The sequence below is a fragment of the Lactuca virosa genome, chromosome 3 (assembly GCF_052849685.1).
Source record: "Lactuca virosa cultivar CGN04683 chromosome 3, Lactuca_virosa_CGN04683_v6, whole genome shotgun sequence".
NCBI classification, from domain to species: Eukaryota; Viridiplantae; Streptophyta; class Magnoliopsida; order Asterales; family Asteraceae; genus Lactuca; species Lactuca virosa.
This window is the reverse complement of record NC_136428.1, coordinates 374282201-374296482: the sequence shown is the minus strand read 5'-3', so window position 1 is coordinate 374296482 and position 14282 is coordinate 374282201. Positions and strand designations below refer to the sequence as shown.

Here is a 14282-nt window from a genome sequence, read left to right as displayed (position 1 = left end):
TGCTTTTAATACTATGGTTGGTGTTGTCTTTTAACTTTTGCTACGAAACCCTTTGTACTGCCACGCCCTGTGTTTCCGCCTTAGCGGGGTGTGACAGGAAATGGTATCAGAGCCGAAGGTTATATAGAATACCGGTTTTCCTTTGGAGAACCACAACTATAGCCAAAAAATTTCAAAATGTTTTTAAAATATAGAACATACTACTGGTATAACTAATTCGAGTACGCATTATCAGACTTTAATTAAGTATAGCCTGGCCAACTATGCTTAATTAAGGAAAATTAATGCGAGGCTGGAAACGGTTATAGTAGAATTATGTTCAAAACAATTTTCAACTTAAACTTTTGAAAAACAAATTTTTTTTTCGGTGTGCGTACGGGCATTGCATATTATAGGCATTCATCTAGATACACTTAGAAACTAAGTGCACTTTTATAAAAATGCCTTTATTTAGAAATATTCATGTCCCTTATCAAGTGCTAGGTTAACCACTTAGGTTATATCACTAGCCACTCTAGGAGCAATGCACATAGTACTACGAATGGGTATTCCTCAGTAGCTATTGACTTTAGATGTAAGGTTAGTAGCTAGATATACACTAGTAATAATCATAAGTCGAAACCTATACCAATTATTCCTCAATACCTCTTCATCGTCTTCGTACTAGAGTTACAACAATGAAAAAGTGTTTCGATATCGACACGAATGATAATTGGAGCACCGCGTAAGGAGGTAGATGAGTCGCCACTAAGTAATCACTTGTATACCATTGGTGGGCATTCCAGATTCGACTCACGAGGAGACACGAAAGTTTAACCCATACGTGAGACCTTATTACTACGCTACGATTTAGCTCTACGTTGTTTCCACCTTGAGCTTAAAACTTAACATAGGATGTCCCTTTGACCTCTATAAAAGGTCGTAAACTGTATTGAGACCATAAAACGTTTTTCAAACAATTTTTCTTGTCCTTTATCTTGGGGGAAAAGACACCGACACTCGCCTTAGACTCGCCTTAGTATTTAGGTACGATCAGCTACACTAACATACTTATTCCTTACTTCTTAACCTTCCATCGAAAAATTATTTCGCTTCATCGGTTTTATTTATCATCAATAAAATATTTCATAACCACTTCAATCAACTTAGTAGACATTTCTTAACAATGTAAGCCATATTCTCGCTAAAAATCTTCTGACAACTTGCTTTAACTTAACACTTTTCTTCAAAACTCAATTTAACCATTATTGGTTTTAACCTTGCTATTTCAATTTTATTTCAAATCCATTTCAATGGATAGATGTGTTTTTAAGGGCATATAAACCATTTTAAACCTTGCTTACCATTTTGACACGTTTTCGAAAAACTTAGAAACATTTTCTTTTATAAAAGTGTTTAAACTCTATGCTATAAAACTTAAACATATAACATTGAAGTCCTATTATATGTAAAAGCATCCTCGGATTTTCCAAACCACTTTTGCTTTGACACATTTAACCGCTTTCTCATTTAGACATTGTAATTTACTTTAATGTGTTTTCTCGAAAACACAACATGATATTTATGCAAATGTCTACTTCAAACATGTTTATAAGACATATCTAACGCTTGTAATTCAAAACATACCTTATTTGTGTACTTTGCTTCAATATAGTTTTATAATCTATAAAGATTCTAAAATATAAAGCATTGCAAAACTTAGTGTTCACTTTTAAAGTTCCAGTGGCGCACTTTCGACAATGCACAATTATTCATCTAAATATGTTAAGTCTTTACCTTATCCGTTTTAAGCATTGTTGGACTCCGGTCAAAAAGGTCAAAACTGTCAGATTTTCAATTACAAGTTTTAGTGTTTCTTCTTTTTCACAAATGGAGTTTAACTTAATAGATAACTCGTGAATTTTTAGCAAACCTTAGAAAACACTTTAAAACTTCTTCATTTCTATTTAATCATCAATATACATCACATATTGAAGTTTGAAATATATCTCAACCTGGTTTTAAATCTACCTATATGTATTGTTCTTATAATTTCAACAATAACAATCATTGCCGCCGCTACCTTCCTTTTTCTTTCCCCCGAACTTGATTTCTCGCTCTCTTTTTGATTTTAGATCTCGCACGCCCATAATAGTAACATAATACATTGTCTAGCTTTGTTTCTGTCTATTTTGCTTCTCGTGGTATCATGTTCGTATGCATAAAGACTAGAAGTCTACCCTTTCGTTTTGAGCGATTAATACGTATATAGTCGTAAGGCATACTTTTGATTTAGTCAGCTCTGATATATTCAATTACACCTTTTATCATATACATCTTGTTTTTATTTTGAAATCTCTATAAACAAGTGATCCTTATTTACATTGCTCTTTCGTCCTAGATTCGGAAACTTGATTTAAAATGTAATTTTCATTGTATTTTTCTTACAATTAATACACAAGAAGAATACCATTGTTCTTATCATTTTTCTAAATCCATAAAATATATGTGAATGATATGTTTCCTTATGTTTCTTTTTTTTTTAAATACATCAAAAAGTTTTGAATTTTACGATTATCTATTCTCTAAATGATTGTTTTTGTAGAAACACTAAATTAAGAATCCACTATTTTCAATGATCGATATTTTTACACCTTTCTTAAAATAGCATTCTACTTTGTAATTTTCATTGAGTTCCTAAACTCTCAACTTTGTTTTTATAAATATTCTGACTCATAAGCTTGAATTTGTCCTGACTTAGAGAATTAGACAATTTTTCAAAAGAGTAATCAAAATATTTTTGTATAAATTCCCTTATTGATGACTTAAACCTGTAACCTTAATTAATCTTTATATTATTTTACTACTTCGTTTGATCGCCACACATGTATTTTCGTTATCTTGGAATTATTACATATTTTGATAATAGTGAGATTAATTATCATTTCTAAACACACATTTTGATAACAGTGAGATTTTTATCACTTCTAAACACCTAAAATGTTATCTACACAATGTGATTTAATCGCCTCCATTTGCAACATTGACTCTCTAAAATATATATTCTTCGAATATAGATCTATTATTGTAAGAGTAACCGTAGTAGTAATTATAGCCTCGGAGATCCTCAATCATTTCGTACTTTATTTTGTAGCCGACACTTAAATAGCATTTTCATTGGAGATGTACCAAAACTTCGTTGCCTACCCTTAGTACGTTTTTTTTGGGAACTTACCCTCGATCGCTTCCCTTTCATTCGTGTTACCCCTTCTTATTTCGGAACATATATTTTCCAGATATAATAGCCAACCCGAAAGTGAACAACTTGTTCCTAATCTCTTCTTTATTAGACGGCGAATTTACACTTAGTGTTAATTTAGAATGCGACTTGAGGATCAATGCGGATTTAACCCTCAATGCAGTGGGTGCTTCAGCAAAACTTATAACGTTCTTTTAAGTTAGATAATATCTAACTATATCATCTTTTCAACTAGGTCACCATGGTCGGATCATGATTTCCATGATCCTAATTTCTCGCAATCTAGACTGTAGAACTCGAATTAAGGAAACATTACTTTGATTATAGCTAAAGAATTGGGTTCTTCCTTTGAGGAAATAAACCCGAAATAATCAAAGAACACTGAAAGTCACCACCTCTACAGCTATATAATTGTATTCGACTGAGTTCTAATAGAATACGTCACGAATTGAATTTCGAGGCGAAATTCTTTCAACCGGGGGAGAATGTGACAACCGTCAAAATTCAAGTCGGTTCTAGATTTGACTAGACTTAGTTGCACATATAGGCACAAAACATATTAGACTTAGTAACTTGAAGCTAAGTTATAACCTAGTAGAAACTTGGAAACAGATAGAAACAATGGATGGTGTACTTAGATTTCACATTGATATGTGAATTCTACTACTACTTAACTGTAGTGACTATCCATATTTGGGTCACTCTTTGACTCGAATACCATTTCATGAATCATATACACACATCATGCACTTGACCTAGTAGTAAAAGTTAGGTCAGAGTCTCATAGAAACTTAAGTCAAAGTTGAAACTAGGACTAGTATACTTGATTCCTCAATTTCGTTTGAATCTCGGAATCACTACATAGAATGCCAATAAACCAATAAAAATAAATTACAAACAATATTTCTAATTTGAATAAGAGTTATGAAACTCTAAAATAGTTTGAAGTCTCAAAATTCAAGTAATTTTGATATCGAAAGATTTACAAACTCTCAAAAACCCTAAATGCCCTAAAAACTCATATTTACAAACTTTAACCTTAAAAATTCTATAAAAATAATTATAAACCTTGTAATATTATCTTATAATAATTAAAATTAGTATAATATATTCAAGGCAAATAAAATTTAACTCATTAACATTACCCTTAATTTATAAATCAAAAATAAAGGTTTTATGAATAAAAACTTGATTTTAGTGTATATTTTATAAAAAGTTTGATATTTTTATAAAAGATTTAAATTTTTATAAAAGAAACAAGAGAGAGGGAGCCTCTCTCACCCAAAATCTCGGCCTCCCCTCTCCCAAGACCCTCCTCCTCTTCCCAAAACACATAATCATTTCTCTCTTCTCCACACTCTTCACCTCTTCATTCTCTCTCTCACACACTCTACCATCATTCATTGAATTCTCTCTTCTTTCTCCCTCTAAACTCACAAAAATCTCAGAAAAGTTCAGCCATTTCTACTAAAAAAAACCTCAACATTTGATGTTATTCTTAAAGGTAAACCCGGAAATCATTCATTCCCCTTCTCTTTTCCTTCAAGTTTTACTTGTTTTTCATGGATTTTCTCCATCTTCTACCCCAATCTATTGTAAAATCATGAACACTTGCACCTACTCACGGTTTTGATGATGATGGTGGTAGGATTTCACCCAAAAAAAACATGCATGTTGTAAATGGTGAAATCCAAGGACCTAAACCTAAGTCAAAATCAAGGAAATGCACTTTTCTACATGTTTTGGTGGAAAAACACCACATGCACCCTATGTTTTCTATCAAAAACGATTTTTGAACATATGAAACTCATTAATGATCTTCAAACCAACATGCATGTGATGATCTTCAAGCTTAGATGCTTGATGATCAAAGTTTGTTGTTAAAAGCTTTCAAATATGTTCATAAAAGATTTATTCCCAAATAAATACCTAAAACTTCTTTTCTGTTCAAATGATATTTTTCCCAGAATCCAACCAACAATATAAGATGATCTGTAAATTTTCAGAAAATGATATTTTTCCCAGAATCCAACCAACAATATAGAACAAATAGTTATGCTCATCCAAAATTCATGAAAATTTACCAGAACACCTTGTAGTACATTAGGAGGCTACATAAAAATTTTGATGATTTTTCTCTTCTGTATATTATTTTTCTCCTATTTTCTAAGATTAAATACACTTAAATCCACAAAATCGGATTTCAGTATATAAAAACCACATTTGGTATTTTTCCCAGATTATTTACTCTGTAAATGAAGTGTACAAAATTTTTGGTAATTTACTTTAACTGTTTAATAATTATTCTCCAATTAATGATTATTTAAGAGGATAAAACAAAGAAAAATAGAAAGACTAATTGAAAAATATCTTTTATATTTTTCACAGCTTCTACATGTATAATAAAAGTGTTACAAAACTTTTTGGGTAATTTTGGAAACTGTTTCCTATTTATTTCAATTTTTATTAGAATAAATGCTCAAAAATCATAAAATTTGGTTAAACAGTTTAGAAATCAATTTTTATATTTTTCCCAGCTTAATAATGTTTAATAACAGTAATACAAAAAGTTTGGGTAATTGTGGAAACTGATTTCTATTTTTCATGAATTTGTATCTATTTAGAGAATTAAATATATGAAAAATGGTTATACATATTCATAATCCATGAAAATTTATCTAGAAGTTTTTTAGTACATTTAGAACCAAAATCTGAAGTTTGGTAATTTGTATTAACTGTTTAGTATTTTTCATGATTTTATGGTTATTCAAGAAACTAAAATCGTGAAAAATAGTCAGACAAATCAAAATTTCAAGAAAATTTATCTTAAGGTCTTTGACTTCAATTATAACTTAAATGCAAAGTTTTGGGAAAGTTTAGAACTAAATTGATTTAGTTTTGAATATTTAATCATTGGAACACCTCTAAAATGTTAAATATTAACATTGCAATAATTGAAATTTTCCACTTAAATTGTTATATAACAATTGATTTTTTGAAACTTAATTTCCACAGAAAATGTTTTTAACTTATCAATATTAAATTTTGACACATTATTGGCATAATTCTATTGTAGTAGTAAGTATACTAGTGTTAGATTTCGATTTGAGACTCACTAGCGAATACCATTATTGTAGGAATCGGTAGTGGTACATGTGGAACGTAGTTCAAGGCATCATTTGCATCATCTCAATGCATAGTGAGTATTCACGCACTCCTCTATTTTCGGTTTTTATGTTTTGGGGTGGAAAAGCATGTCCTAAACTATTTATGTTCGTTATATTTAGTTGACTCGTATAAACTTGATTACTATATTTTGCATATTGTGAGTATTCACGCACTCCCCTATTTTCAGCTTTTATGTTTTGGGGTGGAAAAGCATGTCCCGAAAAACTATTATTTGAATGTTGTATTTAAATTGATTTGTATCAAACATGATTGCTATTTTATTGCTATGTCTCTCTATGTATGTCTATGCAACACGGGACATGAGAACTTATCGTACTAAGGCCCTTCCCTTATCTCTAACCATTAACTCTTTGAGCCAATGGTCATTATGGATAGCACTATTAGGAATTGACAACTCCTCACTCGCCCTATTGCTGGAATGCATGATACCATATTCATCTATGGAACGATAAGCATAGATCTTGATAGGGCTTCAGTCATAGGTCTGGTTGAGACTCATTGTTTGCTCATACACATACAAACTCGTTTCTCGTTATAGCAATAAACTTGTTATTAATTATAGCAATGAACTTTGTTTCTCATTACAACAACGAACTTTTATTACTGAAAACTTATATACATGTTTTAGCAATGAAATTGTTTGCTCCTTGTAGCAACAAAATTAATTGCTCATTTCAGCAATGAAACTTATTTACTCGTTTGAGTAACGAACTTTATCTTCCATGAGAATATGAATGTTGCATCTTATTTGGGCAACATACTTTATCTCTCATGATGACAAAGAACTTTGTTTTTTTTTACAACCTTATTTACTCATTTTAACAATATACTTTTATTATTGGAAACTTTTATCAAAACTTTGATTTCAATTCATGGAACCAATATTATTTTGTTTATCTGTGAGTACTCACCAACTATTTTTATAGTTGACGCTCGTTTTACATGCTTTTTCAGGAATCATCGAGTAAGTGGCACTTAGGGACACTTCACTTTTAGGAGCATTCGCATGTGTTGTATTTCAATTTACATTGTAATTTCTTTTAAAAGTTGTTCAAACCCATTGTAAATTTGTAATGCTTTTAATACTATGGTTGGTGTTGTCTTTTAACTTTTGCTATGAAACCCTTTGTACTGCCACGCCCTGTGTTTCCGCCTTAGCGGGGTGTGACATGAAGCCAAGGTTGAAATGGAAATTTTTGGATCTTAATTGGGAATAATTTGTAGGGGAGGGGTTGTTTTGTAACTTTTGGACTTATATTGAAAAGAATTATGGGAGCAAAGGTTTAAAGGGTAAATTAAGGATTGAATTTGAAAAGATTATTAGAGGGAGGGGCCATTATTGTCATTATGGGGTAGAGTTATGTGAACCGGGTATTTAAGTGTTGAGAGCCTCGTCCAAAACCCTAACCCTACTTGTGACACCGGCCGCCACTCTCCCTCCAACCTCCCTTCATTCGTCACCGCTCCTTCATCCATCGTCCGGCCGCCACCATCTTTCACCCCATTCTTTGTTATTCCGATCGACCAAGTCACCGACTGACCCTTTGCTGCCGACGAAACCGTGAGCCATCGAACACCACCATTGTGTTAGGGAGACCGGAGGACGAAGACCGGAGATGCGCCGCCACTGCCGCTGTTTCGTGTTACCACCCTTTCGCCGCCCCTCCACAATCGAAGTCGAAAATCTCCAAGTCGTCGCCGCCGTTGATGCAGTCAAGGGGGTTGTTGTTGCTCGCGTTGGGTCACGTCCCTTCCCCGCCACCACAGTGCAGCGCCGCCGGCTGCTAGCACTACTGCCGTTTGCAAGCTCAGCCGCCACCGCCATACGCCATTAGGTAGGTGGTGGTGTTACTGTTCCGGGAGTGTATGTGTATGTGTATCTTTGGGTGTGTTCCAGTCAAGGTCGTGAGGGTATGTTTCTGCTTGGTCGGAATTCGAAAAAGGGCCACCACCACCGTGAGGTGGTGGCTGCCACCACGTGCCACCGCCGGCCACTACAAGGGTGGCTGTGTGTGTGTGTGTGTGTTTTGCTATGGATTTAGGTGTGTTAGTGTGTGTGGGTTATTTGTTTTTTTAGCATTGTAATTGTAACAAAAAGTGAAATAATGAAGAGAAAAACCCAAACCACCACCATAGAGTGGTTGTTGCCGCCTCTTGCCGCCACCGCCCGCCGTGTCGGGTGGTGGTGTGCTTTGATTGCGTTTGGACCTCGTTTGGGGGATGTTTGGACAATGTGGGACCAAAGGAACCCTAATGGGCCCAAAGAAACCCTAGTGGGCCCAATGGAACCCTAATGGGCCAATAAGGCCCAATGTGACCTAAAAGCCCAACTAATGGACCAATGGGCTAGTATTGGGTTGGATAACCCTAATTAGGGTTTGGAAAACCCTAAGGGCATAAAACCCTAATTATGGGAATCGTTTGGGACACACACGAGAAATTAATTATTAAACCTAAAATAATAATTAATAATCATTGACAAACTAGCTTAAGGCAATAATGGACTTAATGGATTAAGTCCTTAATGGGTTAAGTAAGAAACACTTAACCCTAATCATCATTTCATGTGAAAGCCCTAATCTCACTCGGGCCTTGAATTGGGCCTTACTATTGGTCTTTGGCGATTGGACTATTGGTGGGCCATCCAAGAACAAGTTAATGGACCAAAATAAGTAGATGGGCTTTAGGATAAGGCTCATGTGAGGACTTGGGCCCAATTTGGAAAATTGGGCCATATATGAGCCTTTATGACTATGTGATAATGGGCCATGGGAATTGGATTGGAATAATTGAATGGGCCTTAAGGAAAGACCATGTAGAGGTCTGGGCCCAATTTGGAAAATTGGGCCATATGTTGGGCTTTGGCCCATTATTTTACTTTTGGGTTTTTGTAGTGTGAGTTGGACCTTGGGCTTGGAACCCAATTATTAATTGGGTATTGTTTGATGTTGACAGTTCGGGAATCTGTCAACCAGCAGCTGGAGTTTTATCTGCGGGACTTCAGCAATGCCAGGAGAGTTATCCTCACTATACTAAGGGGTCTAAGGCACCAAGGCCGGCCCATTGGATATGTTATCCTAGCAGTGTTAGATGTTGGGTATGAGTTAGTGTTGCATGCTAGTGGTTATGCCAGTTAGGTAGATCTGTAGGACTACCTGTGTTGTTATATGATTATCTGCATGCTCAATAGTTATGTTATATGTTGATATGTTATGGGGGATGGGTTGAGGTGATACTGCTCCGTGCGGTAACCAACAAACCCGGAAGCATTCCAGATACGAGCTGTGGGCCCGATAGGCAATCCAGACTCGTACTGTGGGCTCAGTGGCAATCCAGATGTGAGCTGTGGGCCCGGAAGGCAATCCAGACTCACACTGTGGGCCCAGTGGTAATCCAGTAGCTGGAGCATTCCAGATACGAGCTGAGGGAGACTCGTACTGTGGGCTCGATGACAATCCAGATGTGAGCTGTGGGCCAAGTAGGCAATCCAGACTCACACTGTAGGCCCAGGGGTAATCTAGTATGTAAAGTTGTGGACTCATTACATGCTGTTCAGTTTGTTATGTTATAATATTGCTGATATTGTTATGTGGATTGTATGTGTATCGGTATTTTGGGGGTAACTCACTAAACTTTCAGGCTTACAGTTTCAGTTGATTGTTTCAGGTGCATCAGGGGATCGTGGCAAGGCAAAGGCGTGATCGTACAGCTCCTCACTTTTTATGACTATGTTTCTAAGATACTCTGATATTAAACTATTTTGAAAACATTTTGTAATGACTAATGAGTTCTGAATTATTTAAAAAGTTTTAAATTGGCTTGAATTTTACGGGTGTTACAAAAACCCTACAAATCCACAAGCTAAAGCTTTTGTTATTTTATTTTCTTTAGTAATATATAAGCATTTTTAGATAACGTTTTATGCAATTAGCATTAACATTTATACTTTTAAATTATTTCAAATAAGTTTTAATAATATATTATTTTATTTAAGGGTCGAATTCTTGATCAGGTAAAAATAAGTTGCTTCTCTATTTTAATTTATGCAGCAATATAACTCTTTAGATGAAATATACAAAAACTTTTGATCGTATAAGTAATTAAAATTTTCCATTTTTCCATTTTTGTTTTTATACATGTTTTTTTAAGATTTTTTCATTTTTACATATTAAATTTTTGTTATAAAATCGCTACCCTACCATTTTTTGAATATTTGTTTTTATGCATGTAGAATTGCAAACACATATAGATTTATTATAATCATTTTTATACATGTAGAATTAGAAGAAGAAGTAGATTTATTTTTAGATATTTCTCTTTACAAACAAAAATTGCACTACTATACATACTTTTTGTGCAACCCATGCACTCTTGTTGCATTAAGGCGGATGCGAAACCTACTTAATTATAAACATAAATTTAGTAAAAACATGACATGCATAATTGTAGCCAAAGCCTTTAAAAAATAACAGAGTACAAAACCCTCATTTTCTCAAATTATAATATTGTAAAGAACGACTTGTCTCAACAAGTAAACGTTGATGTTACAAAACACATAGAAAACAAATGTAATTATATAAGCACAACAATCATCATCATGTTGTTTTATTTCGATAATCAGAAAGATAGTGACACAGACTTTTCTGGCCATGCAAACTTTGTAATCAGAAAAGACATACAGAAAACATATGAATATGCACAACAACTATGCATCCTTAGATTCTTCTATTGTTGCAGTCATCTAAATACCATATAGAGCCCTGAGCCCTTGAATGTCGTCTGAGGTCAAACCTTTCGTAACCCCTGCGCTGAAACTACCCCACATTATCGCAGTCTGAAACTGGCTATGACCAAGCCCAAGAAGGTGCCCTATTTCGTGTAATGCCAAAGTCTCCATATCGAATGTATTTGGCACTGCTCCAATCGCCCATCTTTCATCCGCGTCAAAATGAAGTCTTCCATCTACAGGTGGAAAAGCATGGGCCAACACCGCACCAGATCCGTTAAATGGACTCCCATCTCCATGGGACACACGCTGAAAACTAATCTTAAGGTCAGCACCTTGATAACTTGTAGCTCTTGTAAACGTGAAGTATCGTCCAGAAGCAGTGGCCCATCTGTTAAAAGCTCGAGTAACAGGTGGCATAAACCGGGTTGGGAAAAGTGGCCCAAACCCATAAGTTAGATGCTTTTTAACACTAGGCCATTTTGGTGTTCCGGGAAGGAATTGGTAATGGGAGACTATGTGGAAAGAGTTACCAGTGTGTTGGTGAATTACTTTATCTGGGAAACCACAACGAGGCATTGCCATCTGGGATATCGTTGGCCGGTCAAGCGTCCCTGTAGCATTGAGATGGTAGTAGACCTGGTACGACTTGAGCGCTACCTCAAGCTCCTCGTCAAAATGATCTTCTTCAAGGTCAGCGAGATTAGGGTTTTTCTGGTAGTTTAGGTATCCCAAATGAGCAAGATAGAGTTTAAGGTCACGAATGCCTTTTACTGTGTCGCCCTTATGAGACCCTTGCATGGCTTTAAGAAACCCAAAAGGTGACGAGTTCGTATCATTACTGGACAACGTGTTTGGTCGTACATGAGTGTCCTGAGGATGTGAAAGAACTGTTAGCATAAAGGAAGCAAGAAGGAGCATGCATGAAAAGGGAAGAAAGAGTTTAGAAACTCTAGATGCCATTACAACTTCTAAGTTGAAATGTTGAAATGTTGAGAGTACTTCTTTATGAGGTTTATAGTCAGGGTCTCTATATATAATGATTTTCTCCTGTGGTATTATTTATTTATTTATTATTATTATTAATGGTTTTAGAGACATGACGTTTGTATGTGACGTACGTTTATTTTGATTTTAGATATGATTGAAATTTTTGGCCGTTCAAAGATAGAAAATAATAAATAAAATTAAAACTTGTGACTCTAATTAAGTCTTTCAATGTCCATGATAGAGTCAGCAAATGACAATGATAGGAACCCCGTAAGAAAAAGTATATGGACCGCTTCAAACGTGGAACACAGAATGTCTTCCATTCATTTAAATCTTCATTTTGAACTCCTTGTCTTAATTTTAAGTTTTACTATTTACTTTTTCATGTTTTTATTTTGTCAGTAACACTACTAGAAAATTTGGTTTTAGCTACCAAAAATTACCTACAAATATGTTTTGTAGGTAATTTCCATCAAATTTCCAACAAAAATTCAACAAAATTCCTACAAAATACCTATGGAAATAGAAACCAGAAGAAGTCCGTTGGAAAAGCGTTGGTAATTTCAAACAGAATTTCTACGGAATATTAATTAATATTTAAAAAATACAATTTTGTAAGAATTTTGTAGGAAATAAAAGCGGGATAACTAAAATTTTTTCCCTCATTTTCTTTTTGCCTTTCACCCTCTTTTTTTTTCCTTTCCCCCACTTTTTTATAAATATTATTATTACTACTATTATTTTATATTATTATTATCATTATTAAAAAAATTATTATTTCATATTATTATTAAAAAATATAATAATTATTATTAATATAAATATAATTATTATTATTATTATTACTTTTATTTTGATTATTATTGTTATTATTTTCTTGTTATATTAATTATAATTATAATTTTTTTATTATTATATTTATTATAATTATACTTTTTGTTATTAATATTAGGTTTATTATAATTATATTATATTTATTATTATTATGATAGTGTATCTTCGTGTATGTGTTATATATATATATATATATATATATATATATATATATATATATATATATATATATATATATATATGTGTGTGTGTATGTGTAGGGGTAAGTGCATATGTATGTGTATAGAGTTTACGATATGTAGGGGTTTATGGTTCAGTGTTTAAGGTTTTAGAATTTAGTTGCATGCGTATGTGTATGAATGTACATGCGTATGTATGTATATGTGTATTGTATGCATATGTATATATTAACATGTAAGTATAAGGATTAGGGTATGGTATGCTTGTGTTTGTGTGTGCATGTGAGTATAAGGATTAATAACAATAAAGTTAAATGTTAATAATAATAATAATAATAATAATAATAATAATAATAATAATAATAATATGTATACATGTATATGTATTTGTTTGTATGTGTATGCATATGTATACATGTGACTATAGGTTTTAGTATGTTTATTGCATATGTGTATTATATGCATATGTATATATACATGTATACGTATATGTATGTGTATTGTATGTATATGTATCTGTAAACATGTGAGTATAGGGTTTAAGGTTTAGGGTGTAACATATATATGGTTTCATGTTAACGTGGTGGTGGTTTTTGGTGTTGTTTAGTGGTGGTGGTAGTGCTGATGGGTGGGCGGTAACGGGTGGTGGTGGCTGGTGGTGTTGTTTGGTGGTGGTGGTGAAGGTGGTAAATGGTGATGATGATGGTGGTGGTGGTGATTGGTAGTGGGTGGTGGTGGCGATGGGTAGTGATGGTGGTGGAGGTGGGGAGGGTGGGAGGGTCGTGGGTCGTGTTGACGGTGGTGGTGGTGGGTGTTGGTGGTTGTTCGTAGGTGGTGGTGAATGATGGTGGTTATGGGTGGTAGTTGGTTTGTGTTGGTTGTGGGTGGTGGTGGTGATGGGTGATGGGTGATGGGTGGTTCGGTGGTGGTGGTGTTGATGGGTTGGTGATGACGGGTGGTGGTGGCGTGTGGTGATGGTAGGTGATGGTGGTGGTGAAGGGTTGTAGGGGTGACATGTGGGTGGTGGGTGGGGGTAGGGGTGGTGATTATAGTGGGTGGTGAGTGGTGATGGCGGGTGGTGGTGATGGTTGGTGGTGATAGGTGGTGGTGGTTGCGGGTGGGGGGG

General features: G+C 34.5%; 1 protein-coding gene and 1 long non-coding RNA gene across 2 annotated transcripts in view; one reads left to right on the top strand and one right to left on the bottom strand.

Moving 5' to 3' along the window:
• LOC145163166 (uncharacterized) overlaps window positions 1-14282 on the top strand; it is a 241607-nt gene that overhangs the window by 176786 nt on the left and 50539 nt on the right. The gene's annotated exons all lie outside the window — the stretch shown is intronic.
• Window positions 11000-12156, bottom strand: LOC145167662 (metalloendoproteinase 1-like). The gene has a single exon (XM_079086896.1). The coding sequence runs from the start codon at window positions 12114-12116 to the stop codon at window positions 11169-11171; it is 948 nt and encodes a 315-aa protein (XP_078943022.1). The 5' UTR covers window positions 12117-12156; the 3' UTR covers window positions 11000-11168.

Coding starts and splice junctions, on each gene's coding strand:
- LOC145167662 (XM_079086896.1), bottom strand. CDS start 12,116: ATGGCATCTAGAGTTTCTAAACTCTTTCTTCCCTTTTCATGCATGCTC.